Here is a 26733-nt window from a genome sequence, read left to right as displayed (position 1 = left end):
TACCATGACGCAAACTTGTTACGTCACATTACTGACAGGTATTTTCTACAATGAGAACAAGACTCCGCCTGACGCCACGCCCACAGCCGGAATGCTATAAGTTTTGTACAGTGTTCTGTCTATCTTGTTTTATTTAGTTAGAAGCCGGGGAAAGTTGGAAGAGACTTAATGAAGAATTTTATGAACAATATGTACTGACAACAAAGGGAAACTACACGTAGATAACTGTATTAACCAAGGAATTTATTATGAACTTTTTAAAAAGCGTATGGATTATTTATATGGTGAGTAAAATGAAGAAAAAAACTTTTTTGGCGAGGACGATGATCGTGTGAATACGTAAGCGCTGGCATACAAAACCAGTGTGGTGGATTTTGCTTTTTAAACGTCAGTATATTAAGTCAGCATTTTATTAGATGTTATTCTATTCACAGACACGTCATTTCTCTTGTTTAATTTTGTCTTGCTCGATGTGACTCATTTTATGAAGTTTAAATTGTATTCATCAACTCCTCCCACGCAATGAAAAATCTGTTTTAAGAAATCATTGCCGGCAGAGTGAGCTGCTGTTTTTTATTTATTGCGGTGGTGTATTGTCTTGTGTAATTTTTTTTAGAAGTCGATATATTCCCACAATCACAGCATTTTACAGTCGTAAACGCCGCATTAGTGTTATGTATAACCTTTACGAATTACAATAAAAGCGATGTATGTATCAGCTGTAAATATAACAAGTACTGAAATCGGTTAAGTATTCTGGTGCCAAATTCGAGTTGGCCTTGGGATGGCTTGCGACTTTGTGAAAAGCGAAAAGATGACTAACTTAAAAGGGGAGGGGCAGAAGTTCTGCTTAGTTCTCTCAGAGGCCGGTACAGCGTGGCATGGCACGCGATTTACAGTAACTAATGTCTGCGGCTAACTTGTAGGCTGAAAAGACTTATGCACTTGAGAAGTGGTTCGGTACTCAACTCGAGGTACAGTTACCAACTTTACCTGGCTTCGTGGTGTACCCGGTTCCTGCGGGCATGCCCGGGCTTGCAGTGAAAGAGCCTGTGCTAAACCTGTGGATTTAAGGACCTGGGCCGTGGGGGCAGTCCCGATCGGCATTATTGGCGTCGGATAGCTCGATCAAACTCAAAAACACTCATTTGGAACTAAAAAAGATTTGTTGATGTCCGAATTTGCGCGAAATCTTGTGACCCGGAGGGGTGAAAATGCCCATTATAATTTACTTTATATATTTATATATATAGTCGCGGGGCGCCCAAATCTATTCGGGCTTCAAGAGTGGATCGACATTCCACTTGGCACTAAGGCATTACTAGACGTACACACTTGATCATCGGGGTTCTTTAATCAGTTAGTGCCCACCATACATTAAAGATTACGTTTTTTTTCCTACATATTAGGAGGTTTTCCAAAGCGCCAAAAACCAACATCATATGCACACATGACCAACGCCATGGCCGATTTACTATCGCCAGTTCACCCAATCTGCAGGTCTTTAGACTGTGAAAAGAAACTGGAGCACACAGAGGAAACCCACACGGACATGGGGAGAACATGCAAACTCCATGCAGGGAGAACCTGAGACATGAACCCTGGCCTCCTTATTGCAAGAGCAGCATTACCACTGCGCCACTGTGTCTCCTTTAATATATACTGGGGGAAAAGAGATGTTTTGACTGGGTATGCAAGATTCTTCATGCATTTTATAAAGCAAATTATTAATAGGAGTGAAAAACTCTCTCTCTCTCTCTCTCTCTCTCTCTCTCTCTCTATATATATATATATATATATATATGCACATTCTTGGGAGCTCCTATGCAGTGCATACTCTGCATACCCTGTATTTGTGTCTTGTATTTATGTATGCATTAGCTGTGTTACTCAACTTTACCTAAGAAGTTTTCTAAAGCGATGGACAGAGTTAGAGTGCGTTCAGTTAATTGGATGGATCAGAAGTACTATGAAACAAAGTACTTTTCTGTATACAGGATTTGTATTTTTTTTAACCAGGGGCTAATATCATTAGGCCACTGGAGCTGCTTACTTACCCTTGAACATGCGACAACAATACATGCTGCTGCTTCCAAGATCCAGCATTCTTGGACTGAATCGCACTCCTCGTCCAAGTGGTGTCTAAGTATTCTTCCCGTTTCTGCATACGTTTTGCGCCCCCATCCCAAACACACACCGTTAAGGTTTACTGGTGATTCCAAGCTGACCCGTGTGAGTGTGGCCGTGTGTGTATGAGTGTGTTCTATAATGGACTGACACCCTGTGCAGGGTGGTTTACCTGCTTGTGCCCACAATTGCTGGGATAGGCTCCAAACCACTCCAACCCTGAAGTAGTTCTGAGAATGTTATATGTGTAACTAATGTAACAGTTCACAAAGAAGTATAAGGAAAATGAATGCATAACTGATTATCTGTTTCAAAACGGTAGAAGAGTGACAGACAAACCATTTCATTTCCTTTGCGGTATCTTAGCATTGAGAACCTTTGAAGTAATGAAACACTGTCCTACTTTTTTGCATTGCTGTGGTTTTACTGAAGGTGAAGATTGAGGCATTTTTGTGATCTTTGTTTTTGTAAAATGTGTTGGTGGGAAATGTCATTTCTCATTTATGAATGAAGGTTCAAATACAGTTGGGAGTGTTGCAACCAAATACTATACCATGCTGGGTGATTTTTCTCAGTAAATATTTGTTTTAATTCTACAAAATGTTGCTAATGGCCCCAGGTAGTATGATGGTCGTGAAGCGTGCTGAAGGTCCTTCCTGTAATACTACCCAATATATGCAATGTTTACCAACAAAAAATGCGGTAACATTAATCTCTTTAAGACCCTGTCTGGGTGGCATTTATATTCAGGGCTGATTCTGACCTTGCTGTGATGCTGTTGATTCCTAGCTTTCCAGACTGGACTAGGTGGATTAAAAAAATAAACAATTTTGAATCTATTTAAAATGGTGGGAATGTTAGTTCCACAATCTCAATATATTCCCAGAAGGTGAGGTTAATCAAACACTCATCAGAAATGCATAATTAACAGAGAAAAACTGTTTTGTCTGTCTTTAACAAAATTATTTGCTTAATTTGGGTTAAACATCTATTGCTATTGTGAAATAAGAGTGCACGCCAAAGTGGATATCATTTTTTGTCCATTACTATTCAGTTATTTTTTGATTAATTTTTCAGTGTTGCTATAGGCATTGGATTTTACCTAACTCACATGGTGCATGGAGGAGTTGGTGCATTCTTCCCAACCCATAACCTGAGAAGTACTTGCACTGCTCAGTATTACTGTGGAAATCCCCAAAACGGCCTGAAGTTAAGTCCTTAAGATGATCATGATCAGTGGCTTGTGTTTTTTATAGACAAATCACTTCCCAACATCCATAGGAGATCTGTTTCAAGTGGAAGTTCAATAGCAGGCCACACTTCAAAATGAGACTTTCCGTTGTGAGAACTGACAGTGTAGTTTATTTTACAAAAAGCTATTGAAAACTTTGTGGCTGAAAACCACAAGACCTAGCTGTTGCCACAGAGCCTGCAATTGTGTCAAAATGAAAACCTTCATTCCAAACATAGAGTTACTAATATTTTGTCACACTGAAATTATAGTTGTGAATCTGATGAGTCACATATCTGAAGCATGGATTAAATGACAAAAAATTTGTTCTTCTATTATGTTGCTGAAATACTTCAAGATTATCATTTGCCCATCTTATTTATTCAATTCATGGTCATAGGCATTAGGCAATAATGAAAGTAACAGCTAATTCAGCAATAAATAATTTATTAATAAATAAATACTTATTCTTTCATCTTCTAAACCATCATCTTTCAGGGCAGGGTCACATGGAATAAGAGTGGCAGGATCCTGCACTGGACACCAGTCCACTGCAGCTAATGGATAACACGTATATTTTACTTGTATGTATTTTTAAGGGGGAGCGACGCGGTGGTAATGTTGCTGCCTTATGGTAAGGAGACTGGGGTTCACATCCTGGGTATTATCTGCATGGAGTCTGCATGTTCTCACTGTGTGCGAGCAAATTTCCTCCCAGTGTTCTGGTTTCCTCCCACAGTCCAGAGTCATGCAGGTTAGGTGATTGGCATTGCTAAATTGGTCCTGTGCATGTGTGTTCTCCCTAAGATGGACAGTTGCCTTGTCCAGGTATTTTTGATACACTTTTAAAAATAATGGCTACTAATGGGGTGGTATTTTATCATCATCTTTCCGGAACTTTCATGTGGATGGTTCTTTTGGAAATCAAAAGTTGTTCCTCATTGGCATCACTCTGAAGAGCTACTTTGACATCATTATTTTTAAGAGTATACCTCCATAATTACTGGGATAGATTCTTGCTAAATGGATGGACATTAGACATGCTGCAGGGTTCATGTAAAGCGCTTTACTTCACGAACCATGCAACGTAAGGTTTACTGTGGGAGGTTTTGGAAAATTGTCTTTGCTGTCTTTAATGTTCCTGGCTTATGTGCATAGGTTGGAATGACGGCTGGAGATTTTGATATCATAGGCATAAACTGCTTTTCATGATTTTGTGGGCTGAAAGTCTGTAGTGAGTCTAGTGGTTCTGCATAACCAGACGATTGCTGAATTACTGGAGACAAAGTGGTATAATGAAACAAGTGAGAATGCCTTTAAATGTTTCCTTTCATTTCGAACATATATTCATTTTCTTTAGCAATTACATGTCTGTGTCTTTAACATGTTACGCATATTCATGCACATTAGTGTTCCTCCCGAATCGCGCGGTGTGGACTATCTGCGCATTTGATCATGACCATAACCGGTTTAGGAAAAAAAAAAAAAAAAAAAGTAACGTCTACCGAATGACTTTTACAACGCGTGCGTCAAGTTATGCATACGTTTAAGTTACACGGTGGTTCGTTCGCACTTCAGGATTTTCTTGCTCTTCCACATCGCAAGGACCAGGCTTCGACTCCCGGGGCGATGTCTTCTCCGCCTAGTCTGCCTTTTCCAAAATGTTGTGTGAGTTTCTTCGCAAAGACGTGCAAGTGAGCGTCCTTGGCTAGTTCCCATCTTACACGATAGGCCATTAGTAGACTTACGGAGTCCAAAAAAGCTGAACGGTGGGCTATATATTTGTCGCTGAGTCATTCAGATTGAGTTCTCCGTGGTGTGAGATCGCATGTGGCTGCGCTGTTCAGTTGTATTACGCAATCGCGCTGATGAAGATAGAAACGTGTACAAGACTCGAGCAAGTGGATAGTTTTCATAACTATCACAAACAAAATCGCAGCCGGATGATTAAGTGAGCGAATTAATCTTGTTGTTCAAGCTCACGCACCGGGCAAGCATTTGCTTATTTTTTCAAATGCGGTCTTTCTGTATTTGATTTTCCTACTGAGGAATAGTATCATATCGGTCAACTGTTACTGGACCCAAACATATTCCGGACTGGAAGCTGGGTCTTGGAACAATCGTGTGCACAGCAGGCCCAATTAAATCTGCAAATTAACTTAACGGACTTCACTCAATCACTGGCACTCGCATTGCCCTCTCGACCCGAGGGTCAATCACAGCCAGTTAAAAAAAGGCTTCGAGATAAATTAACTGTGCATTCTTTATGTGTGTAGATTTTATGTATTTAAGCTGATATGACACCTCACAGGCAGAGTCAAAGCCCCCAGCGCTTCTTCATTTAAACGAACGCTTTTGAGTTCAGCTGTGAGGAGCTCGCAGTCCAAAGTCAAGTCAGCAGGTGCTGAGTGTCAGTAGGTGTTTACCGCTAGATGATTTCAACACCATTAGTCACCTGAGTGACATTACTGCCATTTCCTTAAAAGGTCGCTTCAGGTATAACCTGCGCACCCAGACACGCCCTTCCTGTGGCTTGCCGCAAAACTAGTTCCCGTAAATGCTATTAAGGCTTCTTTTAAGCGTTTTAATAAGACCTGCTCTTACATTTCCTAGAAACATGGAATTTATTCACTTTGCACCAGAAGAACAGTGTTTTTAAATAGTCAAATAAAGTGTGTCTTGATAAATCTATTAGTACACTTTCTGCATCATTCCAGTTTAAATTACATTAAAGCTGAAGACTTTTGATACTTATCTAAATAGTTTTGACCTGAACTCTTTTTATTTGAATTTAGTTTTAATGTGTGCTTAATAAATGTTAAAGAGCGAGATCCACAATTCCCTCTAATCCTGTCTTAAAACATTCAGTGGGGAAAGCTTGAGAATGTACAGTTGATAAAGCATTCAGAAAGTCGTTCAGAGCTCTGTGCGAACAAACAAGGAAATACAAACCTAGCTGAAAACTGTATGGAAAAATCATGTGGGCGATTGCTATTAAGAAAATTGACATTTTCGACAGTTATTATTAAACTAGACTATGAGAAATGGTGAAGTTTACCTCTTCATGTTGTCAAAGTATGATGAAATAAGGTCTGATTGCTTTTATTTGTCTTTAGTCTTTGTCTTTGTAAGCGCCAGTGGCTGCACAAATAGTCAGGAAGTTTGGAGCCGGAGGTTCCAGCTTCACTGATTTTTGGCTGGACTTGAAGGCTTTAGCTAAGGAAGTGCCTCTGAGATGATAAATGCCTCTGTCTGTGAGGTGGCTTTTCCATGATGGCTGCATTGTTCTAAAAACACCAGCGTGAATCTGGGTTATCTGGTTTCTTTAAGTAAATGTGGAAGAAAGGAAATTACAAAATAATTTTGTATCAATTAAATGAGAAATTTAAGCTGTCTGCATATTTACATAGCAGTGCTTGTAAGATGTTTATGGAGGTTGAAGGAAAAAGTGAAATTCGCTTCTCTCTGAAACTAAAAATCGTTATTATTCATGACTTCTTGAGATCATTTTTATCTCTAAGAGTTTATCTATTGTTGTATTTTACAGGGTGACTTACATGAAGAATGTTTCAGAAAATGTTTTGCAAACACCCACAAACAGAAGCAGTCCTTTTCCTACAGAGTGTTGTTTACAATGAGTAGTTATCATCAGAGCATGCTTTACAACAAGGTTCTGTGGTGTAATGGCTAAGGGCTCAGGGCATTCAAACATTCTCTCTAAGACTGACTGTGAAATGAAGAAAATCACTTAATCCAAAGTCGTCTAAATTAAAAAAAAAAAATCTGTACGTAAGCAGTATTGCCTCTTGATTTTGTAAGACACCATCTGCCCTTTATTTTATATGGTGCCTTTTATAATGAGCATTAACAAAAAACCAAATGAGCATTAAGAAAACATGATTTACAAGTGTATCTCCGTGAGGGCAAGGAAACTGTTTACAAATATATTATTATTAATAATATATATTCCTATATTTAAATATATATAATACATATAATTTATATTTTTTATTTTAAATAATGCATTTCAAAGAAAGCCTTGTGCCCTGTGTTGGCTGGGATTGGCTCCAGCAGACCCCCGTGACCCTGTGTTCGGATTCAGCGTGTTGGAAAATGGATGGATGGATTTCTTTTTTCTTTTTTTTTTTTATTAATTTTTATTGTAGTCATTCCATACAAATAGATCAATTTATAACCAAACAAAAATTGGATGGATGGATTTCAAAGAAAGGATCAAGTGTTTAAAGTTCTGCCAAGAACAAAACACTCCATGTTTTACATGCTGCTATTCATAGAGGATTTTCAGAACCTGTACAAATTCATCAAGAACGTATGCAGTATTCCTTTTTATAATATAACTTATATAGCTGACACTTTTATTGAACATTTATAGTACTAATGTTGCCACATTTTTGCAGCTGAAACGGCAGAAGTTTTCCCACAGTGAATGACAGGCAGGGAATGGACTGGTACTATACTGGTTGAAAGTTCATATTGTTATCCAGCAGGTCACAGTGCTTATTGTGTAATCGTTTTCATAAGAAGGGCAAGAGAAGAGAAATGTTGGAAAGGTTTTCTTCACACTAAAGTGCAGATGCATGATATGTGTTACATAGTGTTGTTTTTGTCACTAAAGGATCCTCAAATTACAACTTGACTTCTTCTTGAACAAACAGTGAAACAGGATTGGTAGCATAGCTATTGGGCAGTGTGGCGGTGCATTTTGTCAATTAATTTATGTTTATATTAGTCCCTTTTTTCAGTGTCATTCAGTTTTTTGTTTTGTACAATACGTGAAGCCATACCACCTGCACTTCAGAACAGGTAGTCCACCAGAAGTTAAGCATGTTTGAACCCAGCCAATACCTGGATGATAAACCATCTAAGAAAAGTTTGGGTTCCTGCTGGAAGAGGTGTTAGTGAGGCCATCAGGGGGTGCTTACTCTGTGGTCTGCTTAAGGTCCCTGGGCATCTTTTAAAAAGAGAGGAGGTTGTTTCCAGATGTGCTGACTAAATTGCCAATCACAGCCTGGTCATTCTGACCCTTTGATCATCCCCTGTACCTTAATGGCTATCTCTGTACTGGTACAAGAATGGCTGCTATTGCATCATCCAGGTGATTGCTACATATTGATGGTGGTTGAAGTGGTTACCAACTACTTATGTAAAGAGCTTTTAGAAGGTTAGAAAAGTGCTATATAAATATAATTATGTTTTTTTTTTCAAAATTGACAGAAATGTACCTTATTTTATAACTTGGGTGTTCTGGCATTGCTTAATATGTCCACAATCATATAGTGACATATTATAAAATGATTAGCCAGCAGACTTTGCAAAATAACATAAATAGAGAAATATATGGACAAACACATTAGCATTATATATGAAGCAGCCTCTAATGATATATTAGTATAATACTAATCGCAATTTTGTAATTTACACAATGCGTAATACTGTATTTGTTAATTACTATTGTTACGGTATATTAACATTGTGTAAGATATGAAAGTAGAGGTGTTATACACTGCTTATAAACAGTGTACAGTTTTAAGTATTACGAGGGATGTTCAAAAAGTTTCTGCACTTTTTTTTAGCTTTATTAAGAATTTCAAAAACAAATTATATCACTTTTCTACATAGGCACCTTTGTTTGCGATACAATTTTTCCAGCGTCGTATCAACTTTTTAATGCCCAATTACTACTCCTCCCGCCTTCACCGTTTCTAATGAAAATATAAAAGTGCAGACACTTTATGAACATCCCTCGTACTTTTAACACAAAAGCAGTTAGTTTAATACTGACAATTTTGCTGTGAATAAGCAGTTTCTTTGAGCTATTCATAGATCTGGCAAAGTATGACACAATGAAGATAGTATGTTTGTGGGATTGATCTTTGAAATGTTTTGGGGAAACTCAGATTGTGGAGTTAAAATGTATGATGGCAGAGGGAAGGCTGGCCCTGATACTAGAAATGCTAGGGTACACCCCAGTGCTCAATACCCCGTCCTCCGGTCACCGTGCCACCCACCTAACTTCTCCAGGGGGTTTCTGCAGCTCCTCCTAAGCATTATTAATTCATATTCCTAAATTGGTGCAGTATGTGCTCAGTCTTAACGTTTGATGATACTGGAAAAGTAAATATAACAAAACTGATAGATTTGTACTATCCAGAGCCATCAAAAAACTTTTATTTATTTTTTGATTTGCAGAATATTTTAAACATACTTTGATTACGTAACTGTTAACTTAAAAAGTCTGTTTATCATACCTATGAAAATAACATTTTGCAGGCTTTTTAAATATGGTGGTCATTATAGCATTTGTGCATGTTATCTTTTCGTCTCGATAACACTGAATGAGCCCTGTCCGTGGACACAGCATTTGTCTATTAACCGGGCGCCAGGCTGCAGTGACACAATTCAGCTGTTGAACTCCAATGGAAAAATGCACAGAAGATGAGTGATCTTTGGAGGGACGCACTGAACACAGCATGCCTGTTTTCCATGTCAAATATTTTCGTAGGCATAAAACATTAGCTTATTTATTGGGGTATTGTGAGAAGCATTTTCTGTATACATAAACGTGTGTGGTACATGTGTACAGTATATGACACGGTTTCTTGCTGTTGGTGTTTGCAAGGAAAGAGAACGGATAGGAGCTTCCTGCCATCTGCTGGTACGAGTTGGTATAACAAAAGAAAAAAAAAGGTTAACGAGGCTCTCAACAACACCTTCTTAACTGAAATGCATTACGGACAATCATACGTGGATTTCTGTATTAGTCTGTAATATGACAGACGTTTTTATACACTTGAAAACAATCTATGTAACAATTCAGTTTTAGAGTGGTTTATAACAAAGAAAAGAAGTAATGTAATTTTACCAAATGTTATTAATAGAATGTTTTACAAATCAGAGTTACTGTATGTTTTTATTCTTCTTGCTTTAACTGTGAAATGAAAGTAGAATTTTTTTGGTTAGCAGTTGAACAGTTAAACATTTTCATATGAAAGATGACTCTTAATGAGTTAATTTGAAGCAGTCAAGGTAACCGATATTGGAAAATATTTAGAACAGACACTGCACTCTCCTCTGATTAGTCACCACAAACTTGCTAAAATATCGACAGAAGCTATTGTTTCTGAATATTGTAACTAGTAATTTTTTTTTTCTAATTTCCTATTGTAGGGCTTGTTTACATGTTTCCTGCTTCAACCAGTTTCAGGGAGTGATGAAGCAGGAGCGAGTGACTCCCTGAAAAACAGAACCATCCGAGGTGTTTCTTGTCCACAAAATACGTATCAATATCAAGGACGGTGCTGCATCAAATGCCCTGCTGGTAAGCAGCTAGAATAACCCCAGAGTGTTCATTGAATAGATTATGATTCTTGCACATTGTATTTGTGACTCATGTTGCGAGTTGTGAGAGGAAATTAATTCCAAGAGTAGATTAAATACACCTGACTAAGTGTGCTTTTAATACAGAACAAGGAGAATTCAATATTTTATACTCGGGTTAAAAAGGGCACGTTGTGGAATATTATCAATTGCTTTAATGAGAATTCAGAAAAAGTTGAGGGTGCAAATTAAACAGAGGAGGAAAAATGTTTAGCAATGATTAACAGTTGCACTGAAAGGTGGACTATACCTTTAAGTGCCAACAGGAATACATTAACAAATATGGATTACTACTTTATTATTATTATACAGTATATTCGGCAATGACCTTTATCTAGGTTGACTTAAAATATCCTTCCATTATCCAATTCCTTTAATTAATTCAGGGTTATTATAAGTCCAATACCATTTCTAGCAGCAGCATGTGCAAAACAGAAAGCAGCCCTGGATGGGACCCTAGACCATCAAAGGACATACTGATCCACAGCTGATAATTTGAAGTTGCTAATTTAATAATAAGCACATATTTGGGAAACAGGTAGAAAGACAGGACATTTTCAGATACAGGGAGAATGTACAGTGTAGAAATGTACAAATTCTAACCAGGCATTTCCTAGGCTGTGATTTAAACTTTGAAGCTGTGAAGTAGGAACACTAACCCAGTGCACCACCCTTCAATAGAATCTATGGGTACAGGTTAGTTAATGAGCTTAGTGTCATCCAGTGACACTTTAGACACCAGAAAATAACAAATAACAGCAACATTATCAATTCATTTGCTGAATTTTTTTCCATAAGTGCCAAAAACATTTGGTTAAATTAGTATGATTTTTGGGGCTCAGATTTTCATGTCACTTTTTAGTCAGAATGCTTTTCACAGAGTGCACCATTACAAGGCATGTTATATCCATCCATCCATTATCCAACCTGCTATATCCTAACTACAGGGTCACGGGGGTCTGCTGGAGCCAATCCCAGCCAACACAGGGTGCAAGGCAGGAAACAAACCCCAAGCAGGGCGCCAGCCCACCGCAGGACACACACACACACACACACACACACACACACACACACACACACAGACACACACACACCAAGCTCACACTAGGGACAATTTTGAATTGCCAATGCACCTAACCTGCATGTCTTTGGACTGTGGGAGGAAACCGGAGTACCCGGAGGAAATCCACGCAGACACGGGGAGAACATGCAAACTCCATGCACAGAGGACCGGAGAAGCAAACCCAGGTCTCCTAACTGCGAGACAACAGCGATACCCACTGCATCACTGTGCCGCCCAGGGATGTTATAACAAACAAAAAATACAATAGACCACAAAAAATGAACAGTACAAATTGATTGAATGTGACATAGTTATATTTCTGTTGTTCTTGGAACCAAATCAAATTTCTTGTTTCAGCACAGCCATGCACCTTCAGCCAATCAGATTTAATGTCAGTGCTGACATCATAAAACAGAAAATGCATGCAAATGCACTCAAAATTCCTCCAAAAAGATTCTTATTTTAACATTTATACAAAGTGTGCCACATATTCTGAACTTGGAGGGAAAAAAAACTCTCGTCTAGATTTTTAAGGTAAAAATTTTCATCTAAATTCTTAAGGTTAAGAAGAATTTTGTAATCATGCATTAAAGGATATGAAATCTTGGGCCTTTCTGCGTTGTGATTTATGATGTCAGAGGCTAACCTTAAAGCTGATTGGTTACTTGTTTTGGGTTTAGGAACAACAGAAACACAATGTTATCAAATGGACCGAGCAGAGTGAGCGACTCATTCATTCTTTCACAGTGCATAGTCCACATGCCCATTCTAGAATTTACTTCCACTTCAGGTCAGCATAAAATGCACATCATTGATCCAATTTTCCAAATTCATTCTGCATTGTTACACGCAAGAATTCTCAAAATTGAATTTGTTTACAAATCCTGTTTAAATAGATTTACTGGTTTATTTAAATTTTACCCTAGAAACCACCTTTGGAAGTTTTACATGACTTTTTCCAAAATTTTCATTGGCATTAATATTTATACATTGAGATTCTCAAAACCAACCTAGTGAGAAAGTTATTTCATTCACAGTGGTTATGGTGTGAAGCGACTGTTATTTTAAAAATCCTAGACTTTCTTTTCTAAAACCAGATCATATGGCCCTCAAATGGCCAGACCCATTTAACATAGTTACTTTATAAAATATCTTGTTGTTTGTCATGATGCCATATCCATGTCGTCACTGTATTTTGATTACATTTCTTGATCTAAATGAAACAGTATTTTAAGGGATTATAATCACGTTCTCATGTTATTTTTTAGTTGTTTATGTGATTAAACATAAAATGTATTTTTAGTTCTAGTCATTATGTGGGCAGTATAAGTATTAGGACAACTAGAATTTTCTTCTTGTTTTTTTCCTATAGGAGAACATGTGAAAAATCACTGTATATCAGATATGACAGCAAGTATCTGTGAGCCTTGCACTCCTGGAGTAGACTACACAAGCTACGAGAATGGCCTGGAGCAATGCCGTCCCTGCACAACCTGCAGATCAATTGGTAAGGGGTCAAATGAGCCAAAAAAAACCAGACTCTTTAGTTCCAATGTTTCAGTTTGTTGCATATTAAAAATAGTGCAAAATAAATAAACATATTTCTATGCCAAAATTTTATTGTTCAACACATATTCAATTTTGTTTTCATATTAAATGTACTACATGGAGATTCAGAATGACAAAAGTTTAGATAGCTTCGCGTTTCATAGATTTGAACCCTAATATTTATAGACCATTGTAATGTTTTTAAGGTGTTAAATTGGAAGAAATATACTAAGAAATAAGAAAAGTTCAGCGTACTTTTAAGAACTATCTATGAGAATTTGGCTTAAAAGGGAATTTGTTTTAACATTATTAGGTATTTAATATTGAGGTGTAGGACTGAACAAATATCTTCACCTAGTCAGAACTTACAGATGTTTACTGTTTTGTTTCAGATCAAGAAGAAGTGTCTCAATGTACTGTCAAGCAGAACAGAATATGCCAGTGTCGAGAAGGCTCCTTCTTCTGCAACATTAACCATCCTTGTGAAGTGTGTAAACGCTGCAAAAAGTATGTTCCTCCCCTTCTATTCATTTTTTGGACTCTTTTTACTAGAATGCAACAGGAAGTAGAAAATATAACTTGACAGGTTATATAATGTGTCAAATGCTATACACCCCGTTTAAGTAAGGAGTTCTGAAACATTGAGATTGCAGATTGTAATCCCTGATGTGGTGCACTGATTGACTGAGAGCTAGATAAGTCACTTACTGTACATGATGCCTTACAGCTCTTAAAAATGGTTTTTGAATACAGACCCCATCACTAGCTATGTGGAATTTTCATATTACTTTTTGTTTGCATGTGTTGTTCTTCAGGTAATCCATCTTTCCTCTCACATCCCAAATATTGTTTTATTAGATTGATTGGTAACTCTCAATTGGCCGAGTGAGTATGGGTATATGCATTAGCATGCCTGGTGATTAACTGGTGCACCATAAACGACTCCATCCTGCCTTGCACTTACTGCTTCTGGATTGAGTTCCATCTTCCCAATACTTTATAACTGGATTAAGTAAGTTCAGTAAATGGGTAGCCAATAGCATCACAGAACTCCTCATGGACAAGGGCTCCCTTATTCACAACTGGACTGTGATAATTTATATTTTCTTGCTTTTACCTTGTTGCTTTCATTCTTGACTGCCAGGAGAGAGATTAAGCATTACAGTGTGTACATATTGTATCCGAGATGGATCAACATACCTTAGGAAGAATGTTGTAATGCTATTTTCTTTGTTTTGGGTAAAAGCTAAACAGCTGTGGCTTAAAGTTGGATGAACAAATAGATAACTGATTACAAGGAGACTCTGTTTGATTATGTGCTTGCTTGATTTTTATATTTATTTACTTATTTTCACTGATAGATGTAAAGAAGGCGAGATTGAAATTACACGGTGCAATGCAACCACAGACACTGATTGTGGCAGTTCCGTTACTACTAAAAAGCCTGAAGAGGAAGGTAATACAGAAGAAGGTAAGCCTGTCAGGGTCTTTCCATCATTGCTTAGAATATTTTAGCCTACTACTGTTTATTTCTTAACAGATTGTACTCCAAATTTCAAAACTGCATGAGTCAAAATTACATTTTAATACTTAATAATGTATGTGAGACCAAATGTTGATACAGTAGTTAGTGTAGTTGACAAGATCCTGGGTTCAAATCCCAGCCCAGTTACTGTCAATGAAATTTGCTCATTCCCCTGTTATTCTCATGAACTTTAACTGTGTACTCGGGTTTCCTGCTGCACAATGAAAGAATGCATGCGAAGTTAGCTGGCAAATGTAAAGGTCTTGCTGTGATTGAATGTGGATGAACCCTGAGAAGAACTTGTGCCCTAGCTAGGGTTAATTATTGTTTTAGGCTGCCTTCTGTTTGATGAAAAAATGTAAGTTTCTTTTAAGCTTTTCAGATAATCTAGTTTTTTTGTTCTATCTTAATTCATGATCACTGCAACACTGCTGCAAAATATTTTTGATTATCATTTCTTTTTTCCTTGAAACTTTTATTTTCATACCATACTTATATCCTTAAAGCTATGACACTTGAATGTCTTTGGCTGCTTCATAATCTTTTCCACTGAGCACTTTATTTTTAAAAATATAATGAGAAAAATGTTAAGTCAGAGAATAAAACGATAGAAAATCAAGAAACTGTGAAACTAACAAAACATTTTCAAACCTATTCAATTCAACTCAGGTTTGCAGAGCCTGTCCCAGCAACACTAAGCTTAAGGCAGAAAACAGCTCTGCACAGGCTGCCAGTTCATTAGGGGCCTTGTTCATATACCCACACAGGGCCAGATTAGAATCACCAGTTAATCTAACGTGTGTATGTTTGATGATATGGGAGTAAACCCCAGGACACTCAGAGGAAAAAAAGACACAGACACAGGAAAAATGTAAAAAAAACTACAGATTTGCAGAGTGTCTCACATTTAGTAATCTGCCGCATCAGTTTGTTGGCTCGAGACAGATATTTTCAAGGGATTTAATGTTATGATCAGTTAATTGAATATGCATCCCCAAAGACATTCACATTAGGCTAAAGGGTGATTCAAGACTGGTTTATGTGCGTTTGTATTTGAGCATTGTTATGTGTATCAGAGGGCCCTGCAATGTACTAGTACTTCATCCAAGGCTGGTTCCTGACTGGGATAAGCTCTGGTGCCTGCACCCCTTGACCCTGAATTCAATTAAGAGAGTTTGAGAATGTGTTAGTTTATAGAAGTAAGAAAAACATGATAAAACTATTGTCAAGATTTGGTATGCTGTAAATACCTTTAATTCAGTAATTGATTATGGTCAGTGGTGTTTACCATTGTTTTTTTATATGCAGGTTCTTCACATGGAATATATCTGGCCATTTTGTTACCAGTTATCATAGTTGTGATACTTCTGGCAATTTATTTCTGGAAGAAGAAAAATCGGCAACAAAGTACTAGAAGTAGGTGAAATAGTTATATCACTGAATTCTACATATATTTAAAAATGGTTTTATTTATATATGCAGTGAATGACAAATACTGTAATCATTTCTTTAGTATACACCAATCAGCCTCATTAAAACCACAGACACATGAAGTGAATGCCGTTGATTATCCCATTACAGTGGCACCTGTGAAGAGGTTGGATATATTAGGCAGCAAGTGAAGAGTCAGTTCTTGAAGGTGATGTGTTAGAAGAAGGAAAACTGGGAAAGAGTTAGAATCTGAGCAAAACTGTGATGGCTAGACGACTGGGTCACAGTATCCCCAAAATGGCAGGTCTTGTGGGGTGTTCATGGTATGTAGTGGTTAGTACCTACCAAAAGTGGTCCAAAAAAGGATAATGAATGAACCGGTGACAGGATCATGGGCTCCCAAGGCAGTAAAAGCCAGTCCATCTGATCCTATCCTATAGAAGAGCTGCTGTAGCACAAATTGCTGAAAAACCTAATGCTGGCCATGAGAGAAAAGTGACAGAACACACAGAGCATCACAGCTTGCTTCAAATAGGGCTAAGTAGCTGCAGACCAGTGACAACGCCCATTCTGACACCTGACCACCACAGAAAGTGCGTAAAATGGGCATGTGAGCATCAGAACTGGACCATGAAATAATGGAGGAAGGTACCCAAGTCAGATAAATCACAATTGCTTTTAGATCATGTAGACAGCCGGGTGTGTGTGCATCCTTTACCTAGGGAAGAGATGGCAGCAAGATGCACTATGGGAAGAAGACAAGTTAGTGATGTTTTAGGCAATGCTCTGCTAGGAAACATTCTGTTCTGGCATTCATGTGGATGTTACTTTGTGGTAGTGGTCTGTTTCAGCAGGAAAATGCCACACTGCAAAAATTAGTTCAGGAATGATTTGAGGAACATGACAAAGCGTTCAAGGAATTGACTTGGCTTATAAATTTCCCAGATCTCCATCCGCTCAGGTATCTGTGGGATGTGCTGGAAAACAAGTCAGATCTATGGATGCCTCATCTTGCAACTTACAGGACTTGAAGGATTTGCTGCTAAAATCTTGGTGCTAGATAGCACAGGACACCTAAAGAGGTCTTGTTGAGTCCATGCCTCGATGGGTCAGAGCTGTTTTGGTGGCACAAGGGGGACCTACACAGTATTAGGCAGTGTGGTATAGCGGGTCCACAGCTGACGTCAAAAAGGCCACTTTTAAAATAAATAATCACCGCACTCGTGGCTTAGCGAGGGGGTGTGGTGGTGTGTGGCCGAGTGGTTCCCGGGGAATTCGTGATGCTGGCGGTTCTCACTTAAGTGCACAGGTGAGGTGTCATCCGCATCCATAATTGTTCCCAGGAGCTGCTGATTGCCACAGCTGATCCACGTCCCGGTGATATATAGAAGAGCGAGACGGCTAGTAAGGGGAGGAACAGAAAAAGAAAGAAACGGAGGTTAAGGAAGAAGGCAGGAAGGAAGCAGCGAGGAAAAAAACGATGTGTGTGTGTGAGAGAGAGAGGCTCTCGCGGCTGTATGCAGGCAGCTGGGAGAGGCGAGCCTGAGGGGGTGTTTGGCCGGCACCCGAGGGCCGACGGTAGTGGCCGCTCGTGCTGAGCGCTTTTTTAGAGCAGGAGTGACCAGGAGAAGGTTGGTTAGAATGGAAACCCCAGTGTGAGCGTCCTGGTTGCTGGCCACCAGACCAGTACTGGGAAGAAGGTCAGCTGCATGTAGGGTGACTCCCCTGGTGCATAGCCTGAAGTGGAGAAACAGGGGAGTCACCAGTAATAGAAGGCACTGGGCTTTGTGTTTTTAAAGAGACTGCTTCCAGCCATTGTTTTAACCTCGTTGTTTTTTTTTTAAAGGCTTCTTTCTATTGGATTTTAACCTCCATCTTTCACTTGTTTTATGGGATTATTTATTTATGGATATTTGATACACTGCACTATTTATCTGAACACTTGTTTTGTTGGTTTTAAAACAAAAGCATTTGGCACTTTTACACCATCCCCTTGTTTCATTGTTATGCCTCACTGCCAAGCTCATCGTTGACATTACCGACGGTGTCGGGTTCAAGGGCTCCCAAAAGCAAGATGGGATCGTGGAGCAAACCCGCATCGTCACAGGCAGGTGGTTGTAATGTTGTGGCTGATAGGTGTAGGTGTGTCATTCAGATTATTTATAGGTGTACAGTAGAATATCAGTTGCCTTTGAAACTTTATTTTCATTGATAAAAAATTAATTAAAAATATTTGAATGAAGGTCATGTAACCCACAATATCTCTCTATTATATAAAATTCCTGTGATAAGACAAGACATCTTTCAAGAGATTTTTTGAAGTCCTGTGAGACGAGACTTTTGCCATGAGATTTTTTCAAGTCACACCCTCATCTCAACCATATTCAAACATGCACACTGTCCTCTTATAAATTTTTAGGTTTTCCTCACTTTAAGTTCTTAATTAAAAAAGATGTATTATGTCCAATTTTTATTCAAGAATTTAATCATGAAGGGCTATCAACAGAAGAAATGAGTACATGGGCAATCCTAACATCGAGAAACAATGAAGACAAACAAATTAACACCAAAATTGTCCATCAGTTACACGGCAAATTGGTTAAATGCATATCAATAGACTATGCTGAAACAGTTGGTGGTAATCGTGTGGAACATGAAAATATCAACTTATAATATCCCAAAGAATATCTTAAACCGTTAACACTGTCCAGTCTTCCACCGCACGAATTACTGTGTACTGAAAGAAGGATGTATCCAAGAAAGGTAATGTAGTACATCTTCCGTGGATAACATTAGACAACAAAGGAGATCTTGATATGCCATTCATATTAAAACGTTAACAGTTTCCCATTAGAATAGCTTTTGCAGTGGCAATTAACAAATCTCAGAGACAAACAATCGAAAAACTCATTTTATTTATAGAAAGAAACGAAGTTCACTCATGGGCAGTTATACGTTGCGTTATCACAAGGAAAGTCCAAACACAGAATCATTATGCCATGCGATATTGATGGAAATTTAATTTAAAACATTTTTTTACTGAAGTTTTACAGTAAAAGTGTCAGTTTAAAAAGTTTTTGCGTGTTAATTTCAAAGCCATACAGAAGGAAATCGTATTACTCAATGAGTAATTCTAACGCAACATGAAACATAATTTACTTTCAAATTATTACATTTTACTATGGTTAATTACTCGCTGTAATGTAAAATAGTTAGCTCTATTATGCATATGTAACAATTCCCATGAAAATAACAATCTGTTTAAATTGTACATCTGCATCCCCATATGCGAGTGGCATCAACTCCAAAGAGGCTAGCACATAGTGCAGGCCTGGGGGTTGGTGAGCAAAGCGAGCAGGGGGCAAAGCCCCCTAGTTTAAATGATAAACAAAATCTTCATTTTTAGGAGAAACAGTTGCACATAATGTTCTTTTGGTTTAGGTGTAAAATTAATTTAGTAGGTTGACTTTCTAAAACAAAGCATTCCATTCATGAAAGCAAATGGGCTAAGTACAAAAAACAGTAAATGCACCAAGAGATCTTCTAGTACATTATTTGCAAAATAATGCAAAAGATAAATGGTCATAAATAAAAAGTACAGTTTTATTGAAAAATCCAGCTTTTTTATAAGTCAAATAAAAACTATTCCATCAAATATATTGATATATATTGATATTTTTCATCAAGATAATAATTTTAAATCCACATTAAATGTTTCAGATACTGAAGATGACCCCGAATCCGCAAGCAAGATGTTACATCAGGTCAGTTCAACTTCTTTCCCATATTGGCATTGTTCATGTCTTGGACAGCTATGCCATCTCAAATAAAGTGGCACAATTAGTGTGACTGCTTCCAGCCAGCTTTCTCTTTGGTCTACTCTGAACTCACCACCTTTCTGTTTGTTGGGTGATCCATGTATGGCCCATAAAAGTATGTTTCTACATTTACTTATTTGACTGATGCCTTTATCCAAGTCGACTTCTAACATTTATGATACAATTAGTTACATTTCTTTTGGTTTTCTAAATGGAGCACAGGCAGGTCAAGTTACTTGCTCATGGTCCCACAGTGTCAGTAGTGGGATTTGAACCTACACCTATACAGGGGTTGAAGTCCAAAGCCTTAACCATTACACCACACCACACTACCTGTTTCTCAGTAGATTTGTTATTTAAAATGATAAAAGTAGATATAATGACTTTTGTTTTTTAACAATAAAAACAACCATAGAAAGTAACCCTAGAATGTTTTGCAGAGCATAAAGTTGTGATGTTTTTGTATAAAATAGCAAGGTTCAGAGTAGAACTTCTTTGTTAACAGGATAATGAAAGTAAAGAAAATCAAGAAGAGAGGCAGAATAATGCAAACAACAGTTTAATGCTGAAGAAAACACAAACAGAAAATGAAGATGAAGATAAAGGCATAGGAGGGAGCATTGGCACAGCACATTCATCACAAAACAGCCTTCCCTCAGTGTGCAACACCATTCCACTCCAGAACAACTCAGAGTCCTCTACAGGGAATGAATCCTCGGTGAGTTTTATAATATGGTTGAAATTCTAAACTATTGACCTGTCCGCCCCTTAAATATACTGGAGAGATTACAGTATGTGAGAGTATAATCTTATCTGCATTACTATTCCAAAGTGATCACTACCAAGAGTAGCAGCAGTACAATTCCTGTCATGTGACAACCAGTGCAGTAAATTGTCTGTGCAAAGAAAGCTGCAATATTTGATGCTTATGGCTGCAAGAATGAGAAAACTGATAAATAAGCTTACTGTGCCCGCTTCCATGTGTGCATGTAACTTGTGTGTGTGTGTGTGTGTCTATATATATATATATATATATATATATATATATATATATATATATATATATATATATATATTGTGAAAGATGCCCGGACACCGACAGACACTGAGACAGCCAGATGTCCAAAACACACACATTTTGATTCACAGTTCTTCCTTCTCACAGCACAGTGCACCAAACAGTACTTAAACTCACAAGTCTCCTGCCGCCTCTACTCCTCCACTCGCAAGCTCTGTCCTCTTCCACCCGACTCCGGTTCCCTGAATGGAGTGAGGCGGCCCCTTTTATAATGCACCCGGATGTGCTCCATGATGACCTTCCTGCAGCACTTCCTGTTGTGGTGGAAGTGCTGCAGTCCATGTCTCCGGGTGTACCCGGGCGCCCTCTGCCAGTGGCCACGGGCCCCAACAGGATTGAGCTTTTATGCTCCGATCCTCTGGCCCCCATGCAAACCAGGGTGGCTGCCCTCTAGTGTCCCGGGGAGGTATTGTCCCACTTCCGGCCCTTCCCCCTTCCAGGGGTCCTGGCTGTGCAGGCTCCCCAGCCGTCCGCCACAATATATATCTTTATATATAATCTTCATTTGGATCTTGATCTTTGTCCGTGAATTCCACGCATGCGTAGACCACCTTCCAGTTTAGTACGTTGTTGTTACTCACGGATGTCAACAATGTGCTGGAATAACGAAAGGGGTGGTGGACAGTGTTACGCGGGTTAGCTCCTGAGGCCTGGTTAGAGAATGAGATTGCCGAAGATAAAAGGTACGTGCCTACGTAACATATGAATGAAAGAAAGACAGTGGGTAAAATGAATGACAACGTAACAGCACGTTCCGGAAATTATTATTGTTACGTTGTAGCCGGCGAGTGCTGCACGTTTCACAGTTGTACCCTGGCTTGCTCACATGTCAGTGAAGTGATCCCTATTTATGCTTTAAAGAGCCTGGATACCTATGTGTCCCCCTTTTATAACCATTGCTCCGTGTATATTGCCTTACTCTTTGGATTGCCACAAAGCAACCTGCGAGATTGGAGAAAGGTTGAGAAGAGATCGTGAAAGGAAACAACAGCATCGTGAAAACGAGACGGACTGTGAACTGAGAGAAGCAGAAATGTTCCTACACCACCACATAATTACTATTTGGACAGTGATTCCGAGTAGGCCGTTCCTATCGAATCAATGTCCAAGGGTTTTGTTTTGAAATTTTGTTTCCCATATAAAAAAATCATAATGCTGTGCGACAAAGGGCCCAGTTCACGACTGGCAGCCACGTTTAAACAGGGAGCCCTTCACAGACAACTTTAACACACGCAACGTAGTTGGGCGCACATGGCTAGTATATATACATATATATACATGCAGCAAACTGAAATTATAACTTAAGAAAAAATTAAACAAAAAAAATCACTCTCTATATCCCAGTTCGATGTATTCAGCATTAATGTTTGCTTTCTGTCATTTATTGGAATGAACAGTATTTTGTAGTACATATGATAACATTCCAGTTTTAGTTTTACCCTAAACACTTCTTGGGAATATATGTGCAAGATTTAAATTTGTGAAATCTAACATTTTTGTTAGAAGATAAGCACTATACACCAGACGCATGAAATCTATAAATTTATTTTATTTCTTTAAGTTTCTAGTTTAGACCATTCTATTATCCTTCCACATACATCCTTGGAGATCCCTTCCGCCATTTGTTTTATGTTACAGTCTTGAAGTTTGGCCTTGTTTAATCAGGGCTTGAATTAAGGCACAGAGTGAGGAAAGATCAATTGAGAAAAGAAATCTGATAAATTTTACTCCAAGAAGTAACTATATGTAATTTAAAGAGTTTCTATCACGACTGCAGCTTGTAGGCATTAAAGCTGTCCAAGACTGCTAGTTTTACAGCTCATTTTTAATGATTTCTTTCTCCATTTGCAGGCAGAAGACTTCAAAGAGGAGATCCCATTTCTTATTCCTGATCAGGACAAAGGTGGGCATTTTTGTGGCTAGCTAATATCCCAAATTGTTATTCACTGTTAGAATGTTCAGTTAGTTTTTACAGTAGGGCACAATAACTCATCATTTGCAAATGTCTGTCTTCTGTCTTGGATTACATTGCATTAATCACTCCCAACAAATCCACCAGAATGAATAAACACACCACCTTTAAAAATTCTATAAATTTAATATTCTTGACGATGAAGTCTCCACTATGTAGGAATTATTGAAAACTACCTGAGTAGACTTTACATAAGTGTCTATTTTATAAGAAAACTGTCATGCAGTATGCCACTGGAGAGATAGAGTAGCTATGGATTTCTACTACAGTCTGTCTCTTACTCAAAAGTCTGGTTCCCATGTTTTATTTAACTTCTTTCTTAATTAATGTTAATTTTATTTGTCTCTGAACTTCTTACATGTATTTAAAATTACCATTAATTATGTGTAATATTTTACACGGAAAACATAACAAGAGTTTAGGACATTTTCACGATAAAATTTTATTGTACATATTCAATATGTTTTCTGAAGGTTTTAAAAGCTATATTAATTCTATCAACCAGGAACAAGTAAAAAAAATCATATATCTTCCTCTAACCATTTAAGAAGCAAACCAGAAAGCTCTTACTCACACAAAGTTTTGTAGAAATCTAAAACAAGCTACTGGCTCATGCAGCTGAATTGGAAACCTTTAAAGATTTTAAAGTATCTGGAAGATCTCTCACAAAAATAGGTACTCACAAACTAACTCTTCTGTTCTTTAGAATGCCTGTTCATACAAAATAATTGATGTTTTAAAGGCTGAATCGTTAAAAAAAATGCCATAATATTGAAACAACAAATTAGTTGATACTAGATGAAGTACATTTTAAGAAAACATGACAGATGTGAACATATTGCTATTTTTTACTGCAGGTTAATTGCATATCCATAGTCTTGGCCTCTGGTACAGAATCCACTGCACTGTAGGAAAGAGCAAAATGCAAAATGTTTTAGGCAATGGCTCAAATGTGGAAGTGTGAAGATGTGGGCTGCTTGACTGAAAGTCTTTCAGGCTGTAGCCATACAATAAAAAAAGAGTTATGCTTTTCAGACACACCTTTCCACAACCCCTCTCATTATTCTACAGTCTGTGCTGTTAGCTTCAGCGACAACCTAAAAAAAGATCTGCCTTACAGAAGTACTTTTTTGTCATTTACAACTAATGCGAGGTTCACCATGGTGATAGGAAATGCAGTTTTCTTGTTTAGAATGGAGTTTACTTCATCAATCCCCAATCATGTCTTTAAATCATGGAGACTGTTTGTATGAACAGGCAAAGCTATTTGAGAAACCATTTAATAAACAGATTTACCTTAAAATAAGGAAATAGGAGAAGCCACTTATCAGCTGACATTTTGATGTGTTGTGTCACTAGGTTGGATTCTAAACTGGTGATCAGAGTAACAAATATTAGTCTTCATTTCACCGGAATTTGTAAGAGACCTACTGGAAGGTTATTCCGCATTGTGTTAAACTGAAATTTTTGAAAATTTAAAAACAGAATTTGAAATCAATGGAAAAGAAATCTGTGAGTCTATTAGGAAGAACTGGTTTAAGTAGCTAACTGAATAGTTAAAACAAATACAGGCAAACAGTCATTCAGTTCACACTATTGACATATTGGGCACAGCACCAATATGAACAGTGTTTTTGGTCTCTTCTCGACTTTTTAAAGTTACTTTCACCTGAGGATTATAACAAGTCTTATTGGAAGGAGAAGATGATAATGGACTTAAGTGATTTAAAATGTGATTATTAATTTTATTGGAACAAATGAGTAAAGAATACATGATAGTGATAACTTTGTGATGGTTTTCTCTCCTTCTTTTCTCTTCCTAAGCCCTCGAAAAAAGTCTAGACTACTTCAGCTTTGTTTTTGTACGGGAGCGGCCCAAGTTCCTAAGGAGCATTGGACTGGATGATAATGAAATACAGAAAGCACATTACCGGCACCCAAAAAGCACAGATGAGGAGCTTCACTCTGCCTTGCTGATGTGGTTGGAAAGCAATGGAGCCAAATCTGATATAAACACTCTGCTGAGGGCATTGTATGAGCTGAACCAGAAGCATACAGCTGAAAATATAACCAAAACCCTTATAGAAAAAAAATTATATAGAAAAGCAAATGGCTAGCATGGACATGTATGGTGACAAATGGAAAGTGTTTTTTAAACTTGCGAGAATCCGATTTCTACGAATGAAGAAAGGATTTAAGAGAGAGACAAAAACGTACCAAGATTTGACTCACATTAAGCACCAGGCCAGGTGGTCTGTTGCTGTGGCGGGTTCTGTTGCAGAAATTTTGGTAGCTTGCAGTGCACTGCTAGATCAGCCTCAGCAATGGCACAATATTAACATGTAGTGTTTGCATAGCCAGCATGGAGTGACCAAAAATGAAAGCACCTCATTGAAACAAATATACATGAGGAGTTAGTTGATGGTGTTCAGTCATCTAGAATCACTGAAACCTATTTAACAGCAGTGGTACAGATCTCTGCTGCTGTACAAATTACTTTTTGCCAGCCCAAGGCTGATTAACTTTATGAAATCGATGTATTCCTATGAGCCATATGATTCCTAAGGTAATCTTCCATAGGAAACTTTTTTTTTTTTTACTGATATCAGATTTCAGGGAAGTTTGTGTTTTTATTGGAAGATATCTCAGTTGCTTCTGATGAACAATTTTAACTATCCGAAGAAAATGAATATGAAAATGTTTTAATTTTTTCAATTTTTAAAGGGAGTCTTTTTGAGGCTGAAAGTTTTTTTTTTTACACAATACTGAATAACAATTTCATGTGGATTAATGTGAAAGTCAGCCTCAACAATAACCATGGATACTGAGAACAGGAAAAAAAATTCCTGTAAATAAACAATTATGAGTAACCTTTCAGAATCTTCATTTGAAACATGCCTCATTATTGTTTGTTTCTCTCACATTTCATGGGAAATCCTATGGAAAAAACTGGATAGTTAATTACTGCACTTAAGTCAAAGTTTTTTTAGGAATTAATGAAATGTTTGAGTCAGAGACATTTTCCCATTTTAAGGGTCTGGTACCTTTTCTCAATAAGACTCTTGACTTCTTTGGGATTGTTATGGTGTTGTTTATACAATTTCTTTAAGTATTTTGATAATTTATTTTGAATATAAATTCTTATTTAAGAAATTGTTAACTTTTAACTTAATATTAAAACATACAAGGAAAAAATGTGATTTTCCTAGTGAGATAAATTCAAGTGTGAGGAAACAGCAAACACTGAAGTGACAGCACTGTGCACAGTCTTTCTTGCACCCGGAACAAAGACATGTAGAATTTAAGTTGAAGGAATTGTGTGAAAAAAAACTTTGCTTTTTTGTTCCTTGAATGTTAAGTTCACATTTTATTGATGTTGCAGGGCTATGTTGGCCCAATAAATGTGAACAAATTGAATTTTGTACAGTTACAGTACATGTATATATTGAATATTTTAATTAAAAAATGTATAAATTCCATTTTGTATGTTTCACTTTTTTATGTAAAAGCACAAGAAATCATATTACAAGCCATCAGGACTT

General features: G+C 37.7%; 1 protein-coding gene across 1 annotated transcript; it reads left to right on the top strand.

Annotated features, from left to right (window-relative positions):
- Window positions 1–119: 119 nt before the first annotated feature.
- Window positions 120–26733, top strand: LOC114648209 (tumor necrosis factor receptor superfamily member 10B-like). The gene is made up of 10 exons (XM_051924196.1): window positions 120–284; window positions 10547–10697; window positions 13192–13326; window positions 13760–13874; window positions 14729–14838; window positions 16201–16308; window positions 20044–20087; window positions 20647–20859; window positions 23071–23122; window positions 25016–26733. Exons 1-10 carry the CDS (start codon window positions 249–251, stop codon window positions 25306–25308), a joined length of 1257 nt encoding a protein of 418 aa, XP_051780156.1. The 5' UTR covers window positions 120–248; the 3' UTR covers window positions 25309–26733.

This window comes from Erpetoichthys calabaricus, chromosome 1 (assembly GCF_900747795.2).
Source record: "Erpetoichthys calabaricus chromosome 1, fErpCal1.3, whole genome shotgun sequence".
In the NCBI taxonomy this organism is placed as follows: Eukaryota; Metazoa; Chordata; class Cladistia; order Polypteriformes; family Polypteridae; genus Erpetoichthys; species Erpetoichthys calabaricus.
The sequence above is the reverse complement of the archived record's forward strand: the minus strand, read 5'-3'. Positions and strand labels throughout refer to the sequence as shown.

Excerpts from the sequence above, each read along its gene's own strand:
- LOC114648209 (XM_051924196.1), top strand. The coding sequence starts at position 249 with ATGAACTTTTTAAAAAGCGTATGGATTATTTATATG. Across the intron at positions 13,875-14,728 it reads GTGTGTAAACGCTGCAAAAA|ATGTAAAGAAGGCGAGATTG; the intron begins GTATGTTCCTCC and ends TTTCACTGATAG. Across the intron at positions 20,088-20,646 it reads CAAGCAAGATGTTACATCAG|GATAATGAAAGTAAAGAAAA; the intron begins GTCAGTTCAACT and ends CTTTGTTAACAG.